This window comes from Pseudopipra pipra, chromosome 6 (genome assembly GCF_036250125.1).
Source record: "Pseudopipra pipra isolate bDixPip1 chromosome 6, bDixPip1.hap1, whole genome shotgun sequence".
NCBI lineage: Eukaryota > Metazoa > Chordata > Aves > Passeriformes > Pipridae > Pseudopipra > Pseudopipra pipra.
In genome coordinates, this window is record NC_087554.1 from 4378709 (window position 1) to 4405144 (window position 26436).

Consider the following 26436-nt stretch of genomic DNA (forward strand, 5'->3'; position numbering starts at 1 on the left):
TACAATTTTTATAAACATGTTTTATTTGTCTTGCTTATACCATTAGAACTGTAACTGCTGGCTGTCATTTCCCTTCAAAGGGGAAATCAACTCAAACACATACTGGTGCTTTTCAAAAGAGAGCAATTAAAAGGGCAGCAGCAGCAGCGGGCATTTGAGATTTCTTCAAACCTTCAAGGCTGCAGGAAAGACAAAAGGACATGTGACCAAAAGTGTTATGATTATCCATTAGAGATTTCCATCAGTACCGGCATCAGTTATTTAGGTGATAATACAGCAAGGTCAAGTATTAGTGACAGACAATGTGCAAGTCATAAGGAATGATAGAGAATACCAATCCTTACAAAAGTCATTGCTATCAAAGGAACTTAAAAGTGTTTCAGAGAGATACCTAAATACTTCACATCAAATATACAGTGGCCATCCAGATTATATCTCACATTTGTTGCAAAATTTTGTTGAAGTGCCAAATCAAAGCTTTGTTTTTGGTTTTTTTTTTCCTTTTCTCCTAAAAAAAAAATAGTTACACAGTTACATTAGCAGTTATGCAAGCGTTCTTAAATCCTTAGCCACAGGATTCAGGGCCCTGGTGAGGAGGAGGCTGCAGCTAAGGGTGCTTCTTTGTCAAAAACTGGCTCTAAGCCCATCTGTCTATTGAGGGCAATTGCATCACTACACATCTTTAACTGTTCAGTGCTTCAATTTAATAAGAAAAAGCTGAAATGCAGTTGCTCTACCAAGCCACACTTCACCTTTTCCATCCTTTCATGGGCACATTAAGTTTTGTCAACTGCCACCACAGTAAATATTTATGAATTTGCAGATTTTATCCCAATTTGTTAAATCGCTTTTAAATGTCAGAAGTGAGTCTTTACTTTTTTCCTGCCACTTCAGTTAACCATGGAGATTGGATCACCCTGGAAATTGCCTTTTTTTTTGCTTTACTCTTAGCAAGGGTGAGGAATCTGAATCTCATGTGCAAGGCTCAAGATGATGCTTAGGACAGAACATGCAGAGTAAACGTTGTTTCGTTCCTTTCAATATCCAGGTAATATAAAGCTGGCAACTGTAGTCCTGTCATTATGGGTAATGAAAATAGTCCCTTTACAACAAACTTCCTGTAAGGGAGAACAAATAGATAATAACTCTTCTGGTAACATGTATTGTACACTGGCCAGCGTGTTTTTGGCGTTGAATGTGATCCTGTGAACGTGTTTAATTCACTTGCTGAGCGTTCATCTGAGGCATCCCTCTGTTTGGTCTTGGGGGTCCTCCACGACCTGGGAAACACAAAAAGGGGGTTGAACTATGAAGTCTGAGCATTTAAAAATATTCCTAAATGTTCTGATGTAAACTGTGTAAGAATTTCTTCATTACAATTGGGCTTGCTAAAATATATGGCAATAGTAATCAAAATAAAATTTAAAGTTCAACTACAGCCTCATTATGTCTGTGGGTTTTTCTGTTTTGTTTCCTAAGGCTTTCATTAATAAAAGGCAGGTAACTAGTTCTGCTACATTTAAAGTGTCAACAGCAATTGCTGTTTTAGCCTCTTTTTCAGGAATTCCTCATTCAACAGCCAACACAACTTCCACCACAAGTTCAAAGGATCCCAGTACAATTCAAGTCAGCAGGGTCCTCAAGAGGTTCTCCAAGACCCTGCTCAAAAGCAGGGTCAGCTCTGAGGTCAGAGAAAGTAAACTTCAATTGTGAACTGCTGAGTAAGGGGTGAGGTTGGTTTCTAAATCCAGAACTCTGGAAGTTGGATCAAAAACTTCCATTCAGCCCAAATCAATTATTCACTACTCAGGAAATTACCTCTAGGAGCTCCCCGAGGTCCACTTTGTCCAGAGCCACGTTTGAAATTCTGTTGATATCCATCCTGAGGCAAAGAAATTAAAAAAGTTATGACATAAAACATGGGCACTGTTATTAATTGCAAATAAAATAAGGAGCTTTTAAAGCAGCATACACTGACAAAACATCTGTGACTTCAACATGCAGCATTTTATCAGTCTGCATTAATCTTAGAAGAATTAGTTCTTACTTCTACTAGTGCCTAGCAGCTGTAATAAAATGTGCAATGGCAAATGCTCTCTCCAGTTACAGGATGTGTTGCTCAGTATAAATAAGAAATGTAAATAGATGTATTTAGTGTTTAAATTTTTCAAACTACACTGAGGTAGTTCGTGTTCATTACCAATAAAAGTAGTCCTTGGCAGAGTTTTCACTAATAGATTTGAGTGCTTTTGTTTTTTTCCCCCACACTGTGGTCTCTTACCCGCTGGTAATTTGAGTAATCCCGAGGAGCATTGAACTGGGGCTGCGTATAACCACTGTTTGGAGTGTTGGAAAAGGAAGGACGGTATCCATCGTATCCCCCTAAGGAACAGGGCACAAGTCTTTCACTTGAAAATGGGAACTTACTACTCGACTTTCTGCCACTATATAAAGAAAAGCAGTAGCGGGATTTTAACTAAACCTGAGCAAAAACCCCCACCCCTTTAGCAAGGGCTGTTTACCTGCAAGTCAAGCAAATGTTTGCAACGTCAGGGTTAATACTATTACAAGAAACAAGAACAAAGATCTAGTAAGAACTGGGAGGAAAAAGCAATTCAGTGCATTTCTCTGGTAATCTGAGGTTTGATTTACAGAACATTCAATCCAGAACTAACCATGATACTAGGATCTGTATCTAACAGCTGTGACCGCTGCACTCATACTACAATCAGTTGTATTTTTATTATACAGGTTTCTTCTCTATTCCCCAGCCACAGGAGAGGAAAAGAACATGGCAGATAGTACCTGTGTCCATTAATCTAATCCCAGAACACCTGACTAGGAAACCATCTCTCCCTCCCATTCTAACAATGACAGCCACATATAATCATCTACAGGAATCATGAAAATTCTCTAATTTATTCAACTACTTTGTCATTCCTCCACTCCTGTCGATTCCCTCAGAGTAGTGACTTTGACACTCTTTTGTTCTTACACTTCTACATTACCCAGTCTCTTCTGACTATGGTCAAACACAGAACTCTAAAATACACTACTTCTACCACAAATGGAAACAAAAAACATTTCTGAACCATCAGCTAGCATTTAAATTCCTCACTTGAAATTCTGTTGGGTATTTCTGTTATTTGCTTATACTTGCAGTAAATGCCTAATACATCCCAATATCCTCGTAGGATATCCAAACACACATCTAAAATTTAAGTTGCTTAACTAAAGCAAGCGGTTTTATTGCCACAAATTTCAATATCACATAGAGATACTATTACAGTCTAACAACAGCAGGTCAGCTTAACATTTGCTACAGAGGTGCACATTCAGTGAGTGCTTGTGCAGCTGCTCACCTCTGAATCCATTGGCTGGTCCCCTGTAACCGTTCATGAGCCCCCGGGCCCCGCGAGATCCCCCACGGGACACCCCTCGGCTATTGTAGTAAGGCTGGCTGTTCCTGGGAAACCCAGTGTTCTGCTGGGGAGGTTGCTGGTGGTTGCCTGCCACCTGGTGAGTCTGGTCTGGGGATCCATGGTAAGTACCAACCACTGCAGTGCAATGGGAGGGAAAAAAAAGTAGTATTAAGTCTGTATTTCTTTATGTTCCCACATATACTCCCTTCACACTCAATATTCAGTTAGACAGGAAAAGGATCTGGCTCTTCTTTACTCAATACCCAGTATTATTACCACTTCACCCTTGTTAACTCTGTCTGTCTCTGCATCTGCAACTTTCATCTCAGTGGACTCTGGATATAGACTTGATTTTTTCAAGCTGCTACCCTGGAAAGCATTTTGCCTGCTGAATTCAAACCCTGTCTCACTGATTTCACCAGAAGGTTCTGGCCCTTTGAAAACCTTACATCATCTGTGAGAAGCAGCCCACATTTGCTCTCACTTCTGCCTTACTATTCTATCTCCTGTATAAAATGCCACCTCAAATAGCATAGTTTTTTTAAAAGCAAGTTTAAGGATCTTCCAACCTTGTACTCCGCTCTACTGCTTCCACTTTAGAATAATCATGTTCATGCTTTTTTTAAACCCAGAGAAAACCCAATCAAATGGCAAAATTCTTTTAACAGCTGGAAGTAAGATATACTGAATTTCACACTGTTGGATATTCAAGCTGAGACAGAGTAACAAAACTTGGTATTGTCAGGGGAAAGCTTTGCAAGACTAGGAACATTTGAGAACATGTGACATGCTTCGCTCCATCCTCTAGGCCTTCACAGCCTGAGCACCTGCTCTACACTGAGGCTGCTGCCATTCTAGCTTTTGCTAAAAGAAGTTTACCTGTCTGGAGTTGTTCTTGCTGAAGATCTGATTGTTCTACTTGGTGAGGTTGACTGGAGAAACTCTGGTTGTAACTGGCCTGGTACTGATTTTGCTGCTTAAGGGTTTCTGGCTCATTAACAGGAGGAACAGGTGCATTCATGTTGAATACCTGTAATGGCAGAAAAATGGTTCTCTGGTCCAATTAATCTTTACAACTTTTCACATAAAGTATCAAAGTCTAAGAGATGTGAATAACCAGACTATTCTATGCAGCTACATGACTGATTCCAACAGAATGAATGACCACCAAAACAGAAGAATTAATTATTTGATTTAGTTTACATTATTTTATCTTTTTATTTATTATTGTTATTATTTACTTACTGTTTGCATGGATTGGAATGGAGCTGCATTGACATTGATTCCGCTGCTATGCAAAGGCTTGCTGGATCCAGCCTGGAACACCTGGGGCTGGGATGCAGTGGGAAGTGATGATGAGGATGGGGTCTGGTCTGCATTCAGTGACATTGAAGCCTAAGAATGAAAAGAAAACAACATTTTAGCAGCTTTTGAGATACCAAAAAAAAGTGGCAATGCCTGAGCTTCAGCTCTACAAATGACTGTTTTCTACTTCAGCTCAACAGCATCATTTGCAACAGCACAATAAGAGAGGAAAAACCTTGCAGCCTTCTCCCTTGTTGACTTGAAACACAACTAGAAAAACTTAAGAAAGGAAATGTATTTCCTGGGCTTACTGCTGGCCAATGTAAAAAGCAATTCACATTTCCTAAGCCATCATCAACACCGACACTCACAAACTAATGCTGGCATGCTGAATGTAACTAAACAATCAATCTTGCAAATTAAGCCTTACTATGAAGGACTTACTGGTCACAGACAGGCTCAACATTCTGAAACTGAAGGGAACTGGAGCAGCCCTACTAATAGGCAACTAAAACTACCACTTTTTACAAGGAAACATAGACTAATATTGATATCTGCTAGGAGAGTCCTTCCCACCCCTCTGACACCTGACTTGCCTGAATCTGGTCAATTGATTCTTTCTGTGGCCGTTGCTGTGCTGTGTGATAAGGCTGACACATGTGTTGGGAGGCTGTATATCCCTCACTTGTAGAAGAAATCAAGGGAACCTGACAAAATAAACCCCAAAGTCCCCAAAAGTCAGCTGATGCTCACCCACAGTTTTATAGAAAGTATCTGACAACCCCCAGCATGGGTGGTACTCTTTAGTCCAAGTCTGTAGAGCTCTGTTTAACTAGCAGAATTAACCACCTCATCTTGACCAACATTCTAATATGAGCTCATATAGAAGTGGACAAGTGCTGGTTTCCCATGGATTGAATCTGCTCAGTCCTCTGCTCCTTTAAAGAGTCCAGTGAAAACTCCAGCCAGCAAAGCAGAGGACTTTGCATTTAAGGGCATGGGGATTTCAAGAGGAAACTGATAAAACTGATGGGGGTGTTCACATCATGTTGGAAAGTTCACAAGGAAAGACTAAGTTTAGCTACTGCTTGTAAGATCCTCAAGAGAATCACTGGCAGCACTGGCTGAGACAAGGAAAATAAATTTAAAAAAAAATCCCACTGGATTAAGTCACACATATCACTTAAAAGTAAAATAAAAGTCAGTGCAGAGAAAACCCTCTGCCAAAAGAAATTATTCTACACCTACAAAACAACAAAAGGGGAGAGCACCAACACTTCAGGAGGTACTTACAAAGGAAACTCATGAAAAAACCCTCACTCCTGTTCCTGTATGAATGAGTGACTTAAACCTTGCAGCTCTCTCTGGACAGGACAAAGCAGGCAATTTATACTGCCAGTACTCTGAGATACATAAGTTATCCAGATTTTTTCTTTGGCTTTCAAATACCTACAGGGATCACACCCATTCCTCAGAGATGCCACATGGCTTAACACAAAATTAGGAAGTTCTTTAATCACTAGACAACTCAGTAAGAAACTGAAGCATCTTCACAAGAAGGGGACCATTTATACAGTACAGAATCAAGTTTAAGAGGTCCTACCTAAAGCTCAACTGAAAATACCATTCAACTCAGTATACAACTCCAGTATAAAACACAGCCCAAAAAGCAACTGGGAATAATCCTTAACAGTATAAGTGAATAAAACAGAACAGTTAATCCTTTAAATCTATTCCTGCTGACACTCACTTGAACAGACACAGGCTGCCCTTTAACTAAGTTATTTTGGTTTTGGCCTTTCTGTTGCAAATAAATAAAGGACTACCTGCTTATAGCTAAATTACAAGTATTACTACACATGACTTAACATCAAAGGGAACACTACTAGGCAAAGGTAAGACTCCATTACTGAGAATCTGCAACGTCTGCAGAGCACAGAATCTGTACCTAGCTACGCTTCTTAGCAACAATGCTGAAGAAATAATGGAGATAACCAATTTCCCAAAATTAGAACTTTAACTTTGAGTTTCTCATACAGTTAGGAATTAAATCCTTTTGTAACAGTAACCAGGTTGAATATAAAGCTCAAATCCCAAATAAAGTGTACTAAACATTTTACCTGTGTAGCTTCTGGTTGCACAGGAACTTGAGTAGGCTGGGCAAGTCTTGACTCAGCATGAACTGAAAGAAAATAACTTCACTTACTATACAATCAAACCTTTTACAGAACAGCATTACTATCATATCTGCTTCAGTTATCTGAAAGCCAATCATCATAAGATGATGAGGCCTTTAGCATGCCAAAGCTATACTCAAATTACCAACTCCATGCAAAGAACATTTTTTCTAGTTGTCCAAAATAATCCAAAGCAAAATTGTACTTTGCTCATTCAAAAAAAAAAAAAAAAAGTTTCAGATGTTCCACATTTCTAAGCAAAACCTATAAGCAAGTGATAACTGGAAGACTAAAACTAGTATACCTTTCTGAGAAAAACACACTTGACCAGGATTGTACCATTACTTGTGGTGATCCTTTTACTCTGCAGCAGTAACTGAAGCATTTTTAACAGATGACTCGCAGGCTTCCCCAATATTTATGTTTAGGATTTACCATTACAAACCTGGAGGGCAAACCATTTGTGGCATGTCCAAACTCTGTGCTGGGTTCATGGGCTGTGCAGATACAATGGCAGGATCAAGTGTTTGGTTCTCAAATTCCAGCATGGAGTCCTGAAGGGAAGAAATTAAAAAGCAATTAAAAAAAAAAATCAAATCCAATTTACTGTCCGTTAAAAATACGAGCACTCAGAACAGAGAAATACCTGCATGAAGTTGTAGGGGCCCTGCATCTGGGCCATGAGGTCCTGTACTCGCTGTCTTCTCACCAGAGGATCTGCCTGAGCCACAGTGGGGAGCGTGTGAGGTTCAGGAACAGGAGGAGATGTCGCTTGTGTCTGTTGCTGCAGTGAATTTACGACCTAACAAGAGACAAGCAACCAACTCAAATTTCAGCTCCAGTCAACACAAAAGTGACTTGGTAGTTCTTGGAATTTATGGCTATTGCCTAACTCATTATGGATGGAATTACTGTAGTGATGTTGAAGAAAAGTACTACATCCTACAGTCATGCCAGTATCAGTGGCAGCTACTGATCTCAGCAGTCACAGGATTATAGTGCTCTGTTTTCTCTCCATCTACTATTTTCCTCATTAATAAAATGTTTGTTCAATACTAGGGGGATTTTTTTATAGCAGGATTTGAGACAGTAATTTATCAGCATTTGGAAATTTAAAGAAAGGTGGGGAGGAAAAAAACTTCAGAAATATGCACAAATGGGGAACAATTATTTTTAGTAAGTGCAAGTGGAGCCAGAATTTTTGGGTCTTTTTGAAGACTTCAAAATGGTCAATTTTCATAGCCACTTTTATCCTAGCAAACTGATTTACTGTCTCAGGGAACAGCAGGCAGCACTGCATGACAAAGATTGCAAGGCAGCACCATGGGGGGACACCAGAAGTCCAGAAGCAGAAGCACAACTCACAGTGGGCAGGAAAGCTCAGATTTACCAGACAGATTCCAATATGGCAACACATCAAATGTGCAACAAATACCACCTTATCAGAGACAGCAGAGCCACCAGGAAAGCTGGACATGAGCAGCTGAGAACATCCATCATCAAAGAGTTTGAAAACAAACAGCAACAAGGACAGTTGAGCTGCACAAAGGAGCACTTGGATGTCCCTAAACCAGTTTTGCTTTGAGCAGCTCCCAGAATACAGAAGTGCCCTTTTCATGTCAACAAATGTCCTTTAACAACACCATTGTCAATAACTTGTCTATCACTTCTCTATTCCCATGAGCTTCTAATATTAATAATCTTCCAGATAAACAGGAATGCCTTAAACTTACAGTTGCACAGGATATAAATTAGGATACATGCACCTGAAAGTTCAAAATATTTATGTGAAATACTTGATTTCTCATTAGAACTGCAGGAGACAGACTTTTGTACAGCAGTTGGGACACATGACAAAACAGTCCTATTATCACAGGTCTGAATTTTAAACTTCAAATTGCCACTAAAGCCTGTACATTTTTTTATTTAGATTTCTCAAAGAAACACACAGCATCTTCCAGTATTCCTACTTCTTGCTCACACTTCCAAACCTTATTTAGATATGACATTCTGCATATGCAATTGCCTCAGCTCCAGTGACTTGATCCCTGACCAAATCCCTAGCCATCTGTAACAGAAAATATCAACAAAACTAAAAACTAATCACAACCTATAGTCCCTTTTCAAGATTCCCTTCAGATCCATATCACTGCTATTAGCATCCACAGAGAAGCAATTCGATAAATCTCATGTAAGTACCAAGCGCAACTGCTCTGGTCTATCACACAGTCCCCAAGTTTCACAATCTTAACTGTTTCCAAATAAAGAAATAAAAAATTATCTGAAAATGTTATTCAGATCACATATAGAGACCTTTGGCACATTACAGAGTTTGAAAGTCAAAGAAAAAACAGAAGCCAGATCACTGGGTGAAACTTGAAACCATCAGCTACTTGTCTCCTGCAAAATTATTACCAAAAATATTCCTGATTATTTAAACACTATCATTAAACTTATGAAGTCCAAGTCATTCATAACAATCCAGTATCTTCAGGACAAAAATACAAGCTGATGGAATCGTCAACAACACACAACAGGGACAAAGTGTTATCATTTTCTTTTTTCACCAATAGTACAGTACGAACTTCAGATGGTGCTTCAGATTCTAGATCATCTTTTTCATCACTCCTCTTTTAATGTCAAGAGGAATCGTTTAGGGTCTATTCCTTTAATCTTATCAGCACTACCAGGTACTTTGACCTAGTACAATCATAGTAGGATGAGACTGCTAAATAAATTTCAAGATGAGTGTGTTCAGTTGCCAATGGACAGGACAGTTCTAAATTTAACAGCTTTCTAACAGTGCTGCATGAAAAGGTACAGAGATTACTCAAATAAAAGGATCATTACTCAAAAATCAAATTATTCCTGACCATGCATGTCCATTGATCCTGGGGACAGGGCAGCACAGCACAACTTTATTTCAGGAGAGCTGAACCTGTCAGCAGAATAATATTTGACTCAAACTGTAGGCTCCCCTCTGACACCCTGCCCTTGACACTGGCAGCAGAAAGAGCCACCAGACACAATCAGGAGACTGACAGGGGGAAAGGGAAAACCAGAAGCTTAATGAGACCACAGACCAACCAGAACGAACTCGTATTCTGGCAGTCTGAGAACAGGTTCCAATTTGACAAAAAATCCATCCAACCAACACTCCATAATTTAAGACAGAGAATTTTGCATACAAACAGATTCAGGTTATTCCTTTTTACAAAGAAAGCACTTAAAAAAAATCAATTAGAAGCCCACCAAACAACAACACAAAACCCCATAAATACTATTACCAGTAAAGGACATATTCACCAAAATGAGAACATCATATAATCCAAATACACTTGGAAAATTCACAAGCAAATTCTTTAATTCAAAACTTCAGAAGGCCCATACAAAAAATGTCCTGTGAGACACCATCACTTCTCAAACTACAAACATACCACAGAAATCGTGACTGTATCCCATCTACTGAAAAAGAGATGAGTTTATGATATCCTTCCTCCTCAGGAACAACTATGGAGATTTTCTGAGTAAATGTTCTCTTTCAGCTTCCAAAATTCCCAGCTATCACTCTATTAATGCCACAACCATCTTGAGCTGAAGAGCACAAAAGCTCTGTACATTGCGCACCATGAGCTTCCCTAAGGACAAGTCAGTTGAATTCCCATGAGAAATGGGACTGTGATGCCAGTAAGGGCAGTAAAACCAATGTCAAAGAGAGACATTCTCAATTTCCCCATTTATGTTACATCTGAGAAAATAAGGTTCTTAATTACAAAGAAACAGTCTTCAACTCTCCATTTTTTACATGATTCCTTTTTACAATGTCCAAGATACTGGGACAGAAAGGATAACCTCAGTGTATATTCTTTGTATTGTTCTATGAAAACAAAGCTGAGACAGTGCAGACTTAGCAGACTAGTAAAGATGCATGAAAAATGAGGAGCTTCTGAAATCTGAGATACAAATTTACAACCTGAATTGTGTCTTCATCCATAGCATTAAGAACTACAGAGAACTGAGCCACTCTGGACACTTGGTGTAAACACAAATATACTATGGGTGTAATTCAAGTTAGATTGAAGCCAATCAATTAATAATTTTAAAATGCTGGGCCTTTTAAGAATATTTCAATTGAGCATGACTTTTATGTGTGGCTTGGAGGGTTTCTTCAGTTTTTTAAAAAGACTTCTTAAAACACATTCAATAGCAGCGATATTTTTGGTTTAAGTAAGGGAATGGAATAGTATGACAATAAACTACCAAACATTCACATCCATGGCAAAGTTGTCTGGTTAGTTCTAGAAACCTCACACCTATCCTTAGTTAAATCTTTCAGTGGTCTTGAACACCCTAAGATACAAATTTCAGCCCAACTCCATGTAAAATCAGGCAGGATCAAAATGGCTGCTCTCTTTTTCACCACAAGATGCTGAACACTTACTCCACTCCTACACTTAAAACAGCCTGAAGACACCAAGGAAGAGTCTAAAAAATTGACAATCTGGACTTTGCTGGTAAAGTGAATGAAAAAATGAAATTTCCAGCACCTGAAAGGTGCTGCCCATACTTATTTCTAACAGATGGACACAAATCAAATTCCAAGATATTAAACATTTAAATGACTCCCTGGGACTTGTCCTTTACAGCACATGAAGAACATAAATTCTAGAGCATAAATCACTAAACTGGGAATGGATCCCAAACCCAGTGTGCCACAAACACCACAAGTGAACAATCACTCAACTGCAAAGAAGTAACAAGTGAAATACTTGAGGAACTGTAGTTCTTGGAAACAGAGACGACATACAAGCATATTTTAACATAAAATTATGCACATAAGCAACCTGAAGGAGGTTATTAGTTGAGTTACTAATTTCAGCTCCCTCTCCATGGACCTGTTCAATGAAAGCACAACTATGCCATGCTGTCAGCAGCTGGGCAGATAAACTTGAAGTTCTGTATTAGCAGCTAAGTTCTCCTAAAAAAAAAGGCTTCAAAAAACTATTTCAAGTCTTTTTTTTATGCCCAAGACTTTTAAGTCCTGTTTTCCCAAGTAAGCCACTAATGAACAAAAGCAAGTTCTCTGTAAACTTAGCCAGACTGCATGAGTTTTATTTCTTTTTATTTTAGTTACTCCTGAGCTAAATATGTAATTAAAGAATGAGTGGTGAGTCCAAGCCTACTTAAATATATGTATTTTTTTATATATTGGGGGAGAAGGGATGCAATACTAAAACCTCTCATGAATTGTGAGCCAGCAGAAACAGGGATTGCAATTTTACCTGCAGTACACAAGATCTTACCTCAACCGTTTCAACTGTCCACTCATCTACCTGTTCCTTCTCACTACTGCTGAACTGAGCCTCTGCCATGAATTGTCTGTTTACATACTAAAATAAAAATAAGAAAGGGTATGAAAGTAAAAGTAAGTGGCATTAAAGGTATACAAAATGACAATCTTTCCAGTGAATAATACCTCAGTTGATTCAACTTCAGTTGGTTCAGTAAATTCTTCTGCTGCATCAGGTTCTGTAAGAAAAAGAAATACCTAATTTATGTGGGAAAAAACCACCTTGTATGAGAAAATCAAACAAGAAAACCAAGCAAAAGACCCAAAGAGAAGACCCCCCCAAAAAAAACAAACCCAAACAAAAAAAAAAAAAACCAACCCCAACAAACCACAACACAATCCCACGAAAACAAACAGAAAAACCCACCACCCACATATGTTACAGATCAAGAAGATACAAAATTAGATGAAAAATGCTCTTCTTGTTTCTAAGAATGAAGAGAAAATGTCAGGGGCAATAACAGAGAACTAGTAATAAAAAAATAACCTCCAAGTTTTGAATTAGCAAGAAAAAAACCCACATTAAATTCCTGCTGGGGAGAGTCATGTTCAGCTACCCCAAGCTTCTATTTTCTTCATATTCAAAAAGGAAAGAAGTAATGATTTTTTCTTAAAATTGGATACAATATTCCCAAGTTTAAGTGTGTAAGCTTAAGACTTTGCTTCAAAACTGTTCCCTCGTAACAAAGGATTAAACCGGTGGGAATGACCGAAAAATGGGAAAGCCTCAGGCAGGCAGAACTTTAATTTGCAATGTAATCATTGTGAGGAACCCAGAGACAAGCCAGTACAACACAAACACCTCACTCCCAGGCATCCTGAGGTTCTTACCAGCCTCTGCCACAGTGTCTTCTACTGCAGGGGCAGGTGCTGCCTCCTCCTCCTCACACAGCCCATTCTGGTGGTTGTGGGTGCTGTCGAAGTAACTGGTCTGAAGGATCCGTTCAACCACCTCCTTCAGGGCTTTGTCTAGGAAAGTGCAAGTGAAAGATTAACACTAACCCAAGCCTAATCATCTCTGCCTTCCTTCCCTAAGATCACAGAAATTTTACTACCCTTTTGCTGGGGAGATGTTGCTGTCCCAAGCTAATGCATGACCACTATTGTTACAGGTCTTCTTACTAGGTTACATTAAATAAATCAATAAATAACCCACTTTCTTAAGGGCAAGAATAACCTTAAGAGCACATAAGACTCCTCAGAAGATTTGTGAAACACTTCGAAGTGTTGTTGTTTGTTTTTTTTTATTTTATTCCTGCTATTAAAAAAATCATCTCTGGTTGCTTAGTTTTCAGTTTGGAAAGTTTTCAAAACTCACTGAACTTTCAACCGTCTCTGACTTGTTTGTAATTTCCTCATTAAAAAAACATTACTGTAAAACAATTTCTTACAAAACAAATTTACACAGGTACCACCTTTGTGAAGGTTCTTCCTCTGTGGTGAAGTGGCTCAAATCAGCCTTTGAAAACAAAACCACTTTCATTCAATGGCTTAGATGAGTGGTTGGGCATCTTAACCCAAAAGAAATCAGCCACACTGGCAAGGCAGCATTACTGGAGATTACTGTGGAGATCTTTATTTCTGCAAAAAAGCAGACTACTGGCATGATCATACCCTGGTCTGCAGAGTTCATCAGTGAAAATACGGCAAAACCAGAACGCTTTCTGCAGGAGCCAAGGGAGAGAGAACATCCCACTAATGAAGGCCATTAAAGTTTATGTATTAGATGTTATTGACAAAGCTCCTTGTTCTCACACAGGTTTCCAGAAAACAAAGAATTGCTACTAAGCACCACCAGCAGCAGAATACTGCTGAAACAGCAGGTTAAATACTGAGTAATGCTGTGTCAGTATGAAAAAAATACACTACACAGTGAGCCCACACTTCAGAAGTTATTGTTAGTCCAGCCAAGATCTGAAAAAAAGCAGTTACTCTAAAAACTCACAAAGATAAGTAGATGTCTAAGCTCTCTTATATCAGAAGTGTATTGTAATTCAAGCACAAATTCAGTGTGCTGTCTCTCTTCATACTGAGGCTACACTTACAGGTTGTTCCACAAACTGGTTTTTCTTTCCCTTCCAGTAAGTCCCACAGGTGAACAGATGCTTGCTCATACTGCTCATTCAACCTTAAAAAATAATTAGTAAGAGTTAATTTCTTACTAAATCTTTCAGTTACTACAGTAAATACATGAGGTGACTGACAATTAGAAAGAAAAGCTCTTTGCTGTAACCCTACCTCACATTCATGTCTCGTTCAGGGTAAACCAGCTTGTAGAACTCATCCAGCATTGTGAGCTCCTCCTCTGTCAGCACTGGGACCCCACTGGAGCCTTGTTTCAAGTCGCTGCGAACTTCATCGTCCCCCAGCTTCTCCAGAATGAACTGCAGCTCCAGCACAGTCTTTAAACGCTTCTGCTCAGCCTCCTCCCGCATCAGCTGCTCCCTGCGAGCTGTCTTCTTTATTGTCTTCTGGATCTGAGGGATCCCAAGGGAAAAACAGATTGGAAATGGCTTTTATTGCTAAGAAAAGCTACAGAGATATTCACCATATCCCACGATAGGAGGAGGGATTCATTGGAACTACCAGGAGAGCAGCTTAAAGCAGAGAAACAAAAGTATTCTTCGTTTTTTCGCGTACCACAGGAGGGAACTCATGGAATGTTTTGCCATGAAAGGCTGGGGAGATAGATGGGATCAGCCAGTTCAAAAAGGGTTTAAAGGAATTCTTGGACATGAGGTCCCCAGTCAGACACTACAGGGAACAAATCTGCATCTACCCTGGCATTCTCACAGATGCTGGAAGGGAGTGGATGATAATCATCAACCTTGTGCTCTGCACTGAATCTTCTAAACCTGCAGTCACAACACAGGTCTTAAATGCAACACTAGTCTGAACCTACAGGATGTTTCCTCTGTTCTTAATCTAAGTATCCCAAATTCAGCTTGTTTCCTTTTTTGTTTAAATCTTCTCTTTCCAAAAATGTAACTTATGACAGTAACTTTCTCTCTTTGAAACATCTAAATTTCTTTTTTAACATCAGAGACATATCTTAAAATCAACTGCATGAGAACTAACTATAATCAGGAAAAACTACAACCAAGTCTGAAAGTAGAGCACCAATTTGGGTTCACTGACTGCTGTCAGCTGACCAGGGAAATACCTCAGGACAAATCTGTCCAGAAAAGACAAGTTCTCCATTACTAACATTCCATAAACATAGATGGAACCCTGATGCAAGAAAAGGCAAGGAACAGCCTGGCTTAGAGTCCTACAAATTTACAGCCAGAACGAATGGAGAAAGCTGTTTGTAACACGTGGATGCTGATGCTCTTCAAATTATCACATAGTCTGTTCACAAACTAAATACACTCATTAGACCAGTCTGCTGCACTAACACCCACTGCACAACCAATTCCTCCAGCGTTGCTGCTCTTTCCATAACTTTTTAGAACTGAATTCTTGATCACACCTATTCTGCATCCTTGATGAAACACCAACCCAAAAGATTACTTGTTTTACTAGTGTTTAGTTCATTTATCCTTTATGAAAATAAGATTAGTCTTGTCTCAGACTATAGTTTCAGACTATTTGCAACTAACAAGACAGGAAGAATCTTGTAAAAAAGGAAATGCAATGCTTTCAAGTGCTGAGACTATACCATGTGGTAAATCAAGAAATGAAAGCCCTCAGTCACCTGGCAGAGTCAGAAGCAGGCCTGTGAAATCCTTTCTTTAAGAAAATTGGCAGCAAGTGACCACCTATAACATTGCATGACAGGCCTGTTCTGTGATCCCACTGTTTTCAACACTTATTTTCCTGTCAGAAAATTATGTCATTATTCTTGTTTCCACACATTTATGTAGTGCATTAGGAAAATCTTTTAGAAATCGTCTTCAGAAAACCTGACACCAACTAATATACAGAATAAAAGAGTCAAACATACAAGAAACCATGACCAATTAATCTCTGTAAACAGAGGTGACTACTGACTGCACCAGTGAAAAGGAGTTTAAAGCCCAAAGGTTTGGAAAACAAACATGGCATGGCTTGATCTTTACTTACATCTTGGCTCAGAGCCATGAAACTCCTCTGCAGTTCTTTAGCAAATTCCAGATTATTTGTCACTTCCTGGTATTTTGACACTGCATCCTTAAAAAAAACCCAGAGAAAACCACAAGTAAATGTAAATCATCACAAATAGAAAAAAAAAACCCACAGACTTTTAACAAATAAATCTCCACATTTTTAGTTTCTAAGTGAGACACAGCATCCCTGAATGGGACTGCAACTATGGTAAGTAAAATTTTGATTTTCCTGGGCTTTCTCAAGTCTGGCAGTCAAGATATTGCCCTCCTAAAACTTAATCATGAGCATCCCTCCTCAACATGACACGTCAGTTCTCTGCCCTGCTCCTCAAACAGCAACCTTTATCTTCACAAGATGCCATTACAAAATAAAAATACACAGATATTTCAGTTTTCAGCTGGCACAGAAGGGCCCAAGTGAGGAAGCCCTGGCAGATGAAAAGAGCACATGGACCAAGGGAAGCAGCTCATAATCTTTTAAGTGTCAACAGCTGCAATAGCTGCAAGTACCTTTTTTTTGCTTCACTTTCTCAGTGTTAAAAATCATCAAGAAAACACTTGATTACTGAGCATCTGGTAATCTCAAGTATCAATATGCATGTTTGCATCACACAACTGAATTTAAATTCTTATTTGTTCTGTATTTACAACAACTGCAAAACTGCTGTTGAATTGAGCTCTCCAAAAACCTACTTTAAGAACCAGCCCCAACAAGAAGAGAAGCAGCACAGAGCTCATCTAGAGCTCCACATCTGCACTGAGAGCTGGGACAGACACACAGACAGAGCTTATTACTGGTCTGAGCTGCATCTCTAACTAAACTACACAGGGGAAGTGAAATCCATCCCTTCTCTCCCGTGCAAGAACACAGAACAATTTAACAGAAATCTGGATAGTATTTTTTTGTTGTTGTTTTTACCAGTTGATCTTGATTCAGACGTTCTCCCTTGTTCATTCGTTCCTGGTAATCATCAAGTTTGCTCTGAAAAGCAAGAAAAACACTGTTATGAAGAGTCTAAATCCAGTTACTGCCTTTTTCTACTTGTGCCAACAGAACTATGTACTGTAATATTCCTGTAAACAGAGTAATACCTAACACAAGCATGAAACTGTCATGTAAAAAGACCACCGAGAAAAACTGTCTTCTGGGTTAAAAAAATGTAAATACTTCCTAAGGGATAAATATTTTAACCTTTATTTGGTTATCACAGTATGTCTTCATGACTACAGTGAATTTCTAAGGAAATACACATTCCTGCCAAAGGGAACACCACTCTCATACACATTTCCTTCAGTCTAAACATCAGAGAGCTGAACTGAGGTCTGAGTTAGAGCTCATTACCACTGTATCTCTACATCATCAAAAACATGATTGCAAACCTCCACTGTCAACTCTATTAGGATTCAGAACTGTAATTCTCTGTAGTTGCATCAGTTAAAAGAGCTGTTAAGAATTCAAAATAGTTTCTGATCCTCTGTGAAGAATGCCCACCAACACAATTCATATTAATAGCTCTAAAACACTTTCCTTCAAGAGCATTAAGGATTTTTTTTTCTTCATGGGAAGAAACTGAAAAAGGAATCATTAGGCTAATTTTCAGCAGATCTAATCTGCTTAAATAGAAACTCATGCAGAACACTGACATGACCAAAAAAGCAGGTAAAATTCCTGCATGCCCAACACAGAGACTCTACAGGCTAAGGAGAAAGGGTCTTCAAAAGGAAGTAAAGTCTATAAGAAGGACATACCTAATTATTAACCTGTTTTCATCATTTCTGTATTATCACACGATTGTATTTTGCATGAAATTTGCCTTGATCTAATAAAAAAGTTATTAAAATGAATCCTTAACTATTATCTTCCCAATCTAGCATAACATGAAAAGTGAGAGGAACACCTAATTTTTGATGTGAAAGAATCAAACCCCTGATGCAACCACTGTTTTAGGGTTTATATTTCCCACTGAGTGACTTTTTTTTTTGGTTGCTTTTGGCCTTTGTTTCATTTTACTGATAATTTTTTAGTTATTTCAACTTTTATGCTCAATCTCAGATCTTACAGAAAGTTTAAAGTCTGTCAAAGTTTACCAGAAAAGCCCCTCTTACAAGGTATTTGATGCCCAGCATCACTTGCTGAAACACAAGCACCCTTATGAGACTCAGGCCTTTTGATGTCACCTAATGTCCAGTTTATTTCTTTGGAAGCCCTACAGGTCAGATACAAAATTTAACTTCTTCATCTGATAGATGAAAGGCAAAGTCAAAGGAAGAACTTCCTGAGCTTCAGAAATATATTACTGGGAATTTCCTGCTGGGGACAGACACTACATGGTAACAGTTGTTAAAGACAGCAGCCACAGTTCAAAACACATCAAAAAAGTAGCCCTGAAGAGCATTTGCCACATTGCAGATCTCCCACAACAGGAAGTAAGGTTAGTTTACTCCTCTCCACACTGATTTTAGAACAGATGCTGACATGGTTGGGCAATCACAGAACAGTTCTCATCATTTTCTGAGCGTGGCTGAACTGTGAAGCCAGAAGGGAGGGGAAAAGAGCTCCAGAGCAAAGCCAGGCTTACCCAGACCTTCCCTGCCTAAGGGGGCTTAAATCCTACAAAAACTGGCTTGCACACAAGGAAATGTTAAACTAAGCTCCTACTAGCTCGAGTCCCTGACTCCCCTGCTGCAGATCACAATTCCCTTGGTCACACTGATGCAATTGTTTGGGAGGCTGCACAGTAAACACACTGCAAGCACCAGTTTAAACAAGGTCTACAAAAATGCATTAAACGACCCCAAAAAATTCTGTGAGCCAGTCTGCAACACAAACCCATAAACAACAGTAAAACAAATAGGGTAGAATATCATATTCCAGAACACTACTTTGTTCGACAAAACATACATTGCAAAATAATGCTGCAAAGCACTCACATAATCCATTCTGGTGGCCAAGGGCACGAGGGTGGGAAGAGACAAAAACCTCCTAAATAATTACAATTCCACTTTTGTACACTTTTTCCATGCTGCTGCATTTCAGCATAGCTGGTGTTTTCAGATTAAGATATTGCAGTAACATGTTTAACAATGCACAAGGTTTTCTTAAATGGTCAATTGTTTAGAAATCTAATGTAAATGCTTTGCTTAGTTTTATTTGAGTAAAAAACAAAGGGATGGAAGAAAAGTTACTTGTCTTCACTTGTTCTTCATTAAAAACATTCAGATGGGAAGGTAAAAGCAGAGGAAGGAAAGCCTTGTCAGCTGCAATGCAGAGGACAAGCAAATGTGCATTTAGTTGGACATTATCACAAAGATTTCGAATGCCAAGTAAGCATTTTCCTATCATCCCAAAGACACTCTGAGATCCAAAGGCTGCATTACACACAAATATTAAGTAAAATACCTCCTTTTTAATCTCTACCAGCAACCTAAGAGCAGCATTAGTGCTGTAAAATAACTGCAGTAGAATTCCTGCTTAGCAACCTACTGCAGTGCCTGCAAGAGGGGAAGATTTTCCTGATTTTACCCCCTTACAGAACCTCACCCTCACTCATCAGATAGAGATCTCCAAGCATAAAAGCTAAACCAGCAGAAAAAATAATAATCCAGTGGCAAAGTGAGCACATAAATTGTGTATTGAACAGCTCATGAGTCAGCAGCTCCCAGTTGTACAGGAAGCAAGCCACCCTGCTCCAGCTTTTTCCACTGAGAAACCTCAAGTATTCTGGAGTTTCCTGGGAGAAAAGCACTACAAACAGGCTCCCAGGGGCAGGGGGAAGGTGCTGGTGTTCCTTGCTTAACTATGCCCTGGATTTTACTTGAACAGGAATCCAAAATTCAGTTACTTATTGTGGCAACATACACCTTCCCCTCACACCCAAGTTCTCTTTACCTCCTCTGAATTGCCTCAAAAATGTCATCCTGAAGTGAAAACAAAAAAATGCAGTCCCGTAACATTACCTTCCAAACCAACAGTGGTTTTAAAAATGCCTGACCACTCAGCCGTGCTTGTACAGTCATTTACAGTGCTGTGCTCTAAACTGGATCACTGGAATCATCAGATTAAAAATAACCCTCAAAAAAGGGGGTCAGGAGCAGGAGGGAGGCTCTATATTTAACCAGATAATTTCAGTGATATGGTTATAGCAATGACAGCAGCACAAGTGTGTGTGACAAGGTGCTAGGGGACAAGGTAACCTCTTCAACCAGCTGGAGTGACCCTTTTGTAATGCAAAGTTCACTACAAGCAAAGAAAAGATGAAGGGGACATTGCAAGCCTGTTTTCTGAGATATCTCAAAACCTGCATGGATGCTTTCGACAGCACCAAGCAATGAAGATAATCCAAAATTTAAATTAGCTGTGTAATACATTTTGCACTGAAGCAATAGAAAAACCAAGTTACAAACCAGAAGTTTATTAACCTGTTTTACATCTGTACATTGTAATTTCTCTGCCTCCACCATCACCTTCACTCATTCATCTGTTTAACTTTGCAGCAAAAACTGCCCAGAAACAACCAAGTGAAACCCCAAAACCAAATCAGTCTTCCCATTGCCTCAAAAAAATAGGCAGGGAAAAAAAATCAAAAAGGTAAAACACTTAAATCATATCAGTTTAATTAAACATGAAGTTGAGAACCTCTCAAAACCCACCACAGTTCTCACACTCACTGTCTGGATACAATTTCTAATTATATACACACACCCACCCCCCAACAAGTCCTGAGAAGCTGGTTCAGTCCTGAGTTACAACCAAGATGTAAGGATGCAAAAACACCAATACTCCAGAACACAAAACATTTACAGGTCTCCTGGTTAAACTGAATTTATTTTTGAAATAACAGCTGTAGATGCTCTTATGGTTTTTTTTCCCCAAAGTCTGGTAAGTTTGACAGCTGAGGAAAAAATACCTCCATACTGTATTAGTTTGAGACTGCAGTTTCATGAGCAGCTTACCCCGGAGGAAAGAAAAAAGCTTTCTCAGTTACCAGAATTAAATCAGAGGAGTGGAACTCCAAGTTTTGATATTCTTTCCAAACAACCATCACACTGCATTTCCTACAGAAACTAGGAATCTACAGGGAAGTTGACTACACTGCAAGAGACCTGGATTTTGCTCTAAGCATTATTTATGTTCAAAATAAATTGCTTTTACAACAGGAAGTGAGTTCTAGAACACAAACAGGGCTCTAGAACACAAATGAGGCTCTCCCAACACATTGTGTGTCTTTTTCTTCTGAAAGAAAAAGCATCAACAAAACATCAAAGCAGCATCTGAAAACCTTTAACCAGAATGTGTTTCACAGCTTGTAGGACTCAGCATGTATCCAGTTAACACAAGTTGCTGTGAGACAAGTTAAAAACAAAACAGACCACAGTGAAACCTGGAAGCACCAATCACCACATGAGATTTCACAGATAACCTGCCTGGATTTTCACACATGAAGCTTGATAACCAAAGTTGCTGTCAAGAGAGGTTTCAAAGATACGGGCTTTCAATATGTGATTTCAAACAAATTTTACAAATTTGTTTCAGAGTAATATTTAATTTCCAAAGATAAATTCCAAACCAAGCTTCACAAGGAGAGCTTCTGGAGACACTCATGTGCCTGGAACATCCAAGTGGCCCAAATAGTGGTCAAAAGCACTTCAGAAAGTTGCTACCAATGGGCAACTCAAGTGTGGCACTTCCTGCCACCATTAACTGCACCTACAAGGGTGGAAAACCAATCCCAGCTTTTACTGGAGGTTGCTGTTTCCCATGGGAAATCCAACATTTTATTGAACCAAGTCAGATCAAGTCAAATATCCTCTGCTGCTACATGAGAATTCCTGCATAGTAACGACAGTAGCACTTGTTAACTCCTCATTTTCCACTCCAGTCAGGGTTACACTCAGTAGGACATTCAGTCAGGCTGATAAAGCAACAGCAGCTCAAGTTACCAGCCCCAACCAACATGGGCCATCTTTCCAACTTTGTTGAGTTTTTAAAGATCATGTGCTTTACCTCATATTTACAGCTGCCCAAGACTAATCTCTTGTGAACACCTGCCCATACCCTAAATCACGTGTTAGCAATAATTGTTTTGCCCATTGGGCAGAACATTTGTTTCATCAACTGTTCTTATACAGCTCATGCTCTGTGACACAAGGTGAAAGCAAAAATAACTGGGTTGTTTTTTTTTTTTCCATTCATCACTGGAACAAAACCCAAGTTCAACCTACATTCATTTGGCTTGGAATTTGGAAAGTTTTTTCCCTCTAAAACAAAACAAAACAAAAAGGTGGGAAAAGAAGAAAATAATGCAGGTCTTAATGAAGTATTTTTCTCCTAGGCAGGATTGTAACCTCAGACACCCAACAAACACCAGGAGGAGTTCAGGCAACTTTTAAATTAACTGAGTTTGTCAACATATACTTGAGTTGCAGGTTTGAATCTCCTGTAGAGAAAATATCCCTTTGATTACCCCCTTCCATGCACACACAAATATCCTGTCATCTAAGAAGAGGAAGAATGCAGGAGAGCATTCCTATCATCCCCAAATATAAAGCCGTGAGGGGAACACAGACATTATCAGGCCATGTTTTCACATCCATTTATGAACAGCAATTCAGTTTACCCTGGTCCCTTTAAATGTAAGCAATACTCATTCTTCAAATGAGGTCACTTTTAGGAAAAGAAAGTGAAAGTGTAACTAATAATCTTGTATTTACAGTTTATACAGAAACATTCAAAATAGTATAGAACAAAGCTATAAATATTATTTCACTTTGTGTATTGTATTTTGGTGCTCATGCCATTTTATCCTCAGAGTTTAGAGAGAAACAGGACACTAAATTTAATTCAAAAATTCTATTTTCTTCATAAAGGATGACCTTTCCTCAACTAAAAGCTACACACTCATATGATCTAAAACGTAAGATGGTCCCTCTTACAGAGCAATCATTTTTCATCCTTCAGAAGGATGGGTCTAACTCAACTATATTTTTGTATTCATTCTCAAACACAAAGCTCTCAAAAATACTCTCTTCTGGCCTTCGTTATCAGCTGCTGACAAAGAAAGGATTAAATGTTCACCTAAGCACAAGTTTCAGTGAGATTTACTGGACTTCTCATTTGTGCAGCATCCACTGTAATTTTACTTCCTGAATGGTTAAAAAAATTAATATATACTTGTCCAAAGACTCAAAATAAAGGAAAACAAATGAATTTGTGTACACTTACCAAGAAGTAAAATAAAAATACTGAGGCCCTCGTGTTCAACAGGCTTTGTTTTAGGACACAAAGCCCTCAATACTCTTTAATAAAGAACACTGATTTACTACAAAACTCTTGACTGAGGAATCAAAGTAGAGGCTCAAGCCTGAAAATTTGTAGTTCTATTTAATACATCAGGAACTACTGACTTCTGTAGTGCTTATCTGAGTCCTAACTCAGTAAGTTTCCCAACTTCAGCCCGTTAGACTTAGGAGTCTTTGAACTTTAATTCATCCTTGTGAGATCACATCCAGGTTTCCAAGACTCAGCCATTTCCTCCTCTTTAAGCCCACACTACCTAGCACAGAGTACCCCCAAATTGCCTGAAGTAATTTTAAAGGAATATCTTCCAACAGAAGCCATTTCCAGGAAAAAAGGGCACTTTGACCCCTTTATTCACTTGCTGTGACATTACATTTGTACTATGGAGTTGACTAAAAGTCCACTCAGAAAGGAAGGGTTAAGCCAAGTGTAAATTAGGTGTAAATTATTTATTTTCAAAGGTAAATAAAAAACTGCTCCCAAGGAAAGCTGACCCTCTCACCAATAACACTGGGCTTATCCTCCTGATTACTTCAAAGGACAGAATGTTCACCTACTAATTTCAGTTTTTAAAATACACAATTTTAGCATCATATAAGACATTTTCAGAGATTTTTGAGCATGTTGGCTGCAACAGTAATTTCAATCCATTTTTTTTTAATTGAAACAATCAGAGACATAAAAATCCGCTCCCTTTCTTGAGCTGAGGACCAGTATTGTGTGCACATATCCACACGTATTAATAACAAGTTTAAAACACAGATGCTGTCCTGTGTACACACAACAGTATTCAGACAAAGATCTAAAGCTCGTCCTACTCCAAAATTTATCTAAGAGCTCCCGGCTTGCTGCTTTTGGTCGTTTCATTATTAAAATGTAGGAAAATCCCCTGCTGATTTTTTTTAAGTGGGAAGCTACACTACACGGTGTATTTGTAAGTGTATTATTTATACACAGTATATTATTTACATACAGTGTATTATTTACAGGTAAAGCACAGCTTGTTTCATTTACAACTCACCTGTACACACTGTTTTACTTCTAATATTCCCCATCTGAAAATACTTTATATGATGCTAAAAATGTGTATTTGAAAAACTAAAATTTGCAGGTGAACATTCTGACCTGTCCTTGGAAGTAAATCAAGAGGATATGCACAGTGTTACTGGTGTATCAAATACTAGTCTGGGCTACTACGACCAAAAGTGCTAGTTAAAAGCAAAAAGGAGAGTTATTTTGCCTGTTTACTTCTAAAGATAAAAATAAAAATAGGGCTATGACACAAATTATTTTTCAGTATGAAATTATTTTCAGACACGAAATCATTTTCCACCAATCCCTAATTTCAGCTTGGCAATGTGGTGTTTCGAGGCGAGTCTTTGGGCTCTGTGTTAGTTATTTTACTGACGGGCAGCTCTGTAGGTTGGAAAGCCCTCAGAGGTTTAACGTGGAGCGCTGGCCCAGTGTAAAACATACCCGACACGTCTAGGACCCTATTCCTAAAAATAAGGCGTTGCAGGCGGGCCGAGGCCGGCGGAGGGCCGGGCTGAGGGCGATGGCGGGGCGGGGTGGGCTGTGAGGGCTTTGTGAGGGCGGCACAATGAGCCGGGCCGGGCAGGCCGGGCCGCCGCCATGTTACAGCTCCGCTCCATGTGCCCGCCCCGGGGCACCGCTCCCGCCGGGTTCATCCATCCCGAGCGCTCCATCCGCCGCACGGAGCCCGGATAAGGGGAGCGGCGCTGGGAAAGGCCCCGCCGCCGGGAACAAAAGGCGGAAGGAGGGGGAAGGGAGCGGCGCCGCTGAGGGAGATCCGGGCGGCGGCGGCGGCGGCGGGGGGGAAGGGAGGGGGGAAGGCAGCCGCGACTCCTCCGGGCTGTGCCGAGCGGGGCCGGGACCTGGGGCAGCGGGACCCCCGCAAGGGGAAGGGGACAGGCCAGGGGAACGGCGATCGCCCTTCTGGAACCTTCCAGCGGGCGGCCTCTGGGGGCCACGCCGGGAACAACCCGGGAGGGCTCGGCGGAGGGTCCGGCACAAGGGAACGAAAAGGAACAGGCCGGGGCAGCTCCGGGACCAGGGGCGGGCAGAACGCGGTGGGGGGAGTCAGAGGGGGACACGGGGGAGCACCTTTTTCTTCTCCAGGTTGCGCAGCTTCTTGTCGATCACCCCTAGGATCTGCTTCATGGCCTCGGTCTGCACCGTAGTGATGTTCACACCCGCCGCCGCCGCCGCCTGCGGGGCCGCCGCCGCCACCGCCGGGGCGGCCTCGCTGCCCGGCGCGGCTTTGCCGGCGCCACCGCCGCTGCCGCCGGTGGTGCTGCTCGCCATGGTGCTGTTGGTAGCCGAGGGCATCTCTGTGAAAGGAGAGACAAGAGGAGCGGAGAGAGAGAGAGCGGCGGGCGCGTCACGGGGAGAGGAGGAGGAGGAGGAGGAGGAAGGGGGGAAGGAAGAGCGCGGGAGCGCGCGCGCACGCGGCCGCCGGGGGGGGGGGTCTCGCTCGCGCGCACGAGCCGCACCTGCCCGCCCCCCCAGGGCGCGCGCGGGGCGGCGGCGGCCGCGCGACCGCGACGCCGCGCGCCCAACGGTCACTTCCCCTCGCGACACCCCCCAGCACTCCCCCCGATCCCCGCCCGGAGGGGCCGCAACGCCCTCCCCTCACCCTCACCCTGAGCGCGACCGAGCCCGCGGGGGGGGGAGGGCACACGCTGCGCTCGCACTCTCTCTCTCTCTCTCGCTGTGTTAAGGAATGGCCGTCTCCGCCGCGCTCCGGCCGCGCTGCTCCTGCTACACCGCGGCAGGG

At 40.6% G+C, this 26436-nt stretch overlaps 1 protein-coding gene across 2 annotated transcripts; it reads right to left on the reverse strand.

Moving 5' to 3' along the window:
* CAPRIN1 (cell cycle associated protein 1) lies at positions 1-26436 on the reverse strand. Of its 2 annotated transcripts, XM_064657113.1 has the most exons (18): positions 26302-26436; positions 25764-25990; positions 17262-17324; positions 16320-16406; positions 14493-14731; positions 14300-14382; positions 13086-13223; positions 12381-12433; positions 12208-12294; positions 7551-7706; positions 7350-7458; positions 6848-6909; positions 4668-4817; positions 4302-4452; positions 3363-3557; positions 2282-2382; positions 1819-1882; positions 1-1280 (listed from the first exon to the last, which is right to left on the reverse strand). In XM_064657113.1, the coding sequence occupies exons 2-18, from the start codon at positions 25986-25988 to the stop codon at positions 1216-1218; spliced, it is 2028 nt and encodes a 675-aa protein (XP_064513183.1). In that variant the 5' UTR covers positions 25989-25990; positions 26302-26436; the 3' UTR covers positions 1-1215. The 2 variants fall into 2 exon arrangements, with proteins under 2 accessions (XP_064513183.1, XP_064513184.1); XM_064657114.1 differs by lacking the exon at positions 12208-12294.

Bases quoted from the DNA above. Each gene is read 5' to 3' on its own strand.
- CAPRIN1 (XM_064657113.1), bottom strand. From the start codon at position 25,988: ATGCCCTCGGCTACCAACAGCACCATGGCGAGCAGCACCACCGGCGGC. The intron at 7,459-7,550 runs GTATTTCTCTGT...TCTTCCCTTCAG, and splicing joins GCCCCTACAACTTCATGCAG to GACTCCATGCTGGAATTTGA. The intron at 6,910-7,349 runs GTTTGTAATGGT...ATTTTCTTTCAG, and splicing joins ACAAATGGTTTGCCCTCCAG to TTCATGCTGAGTCAAGACTT.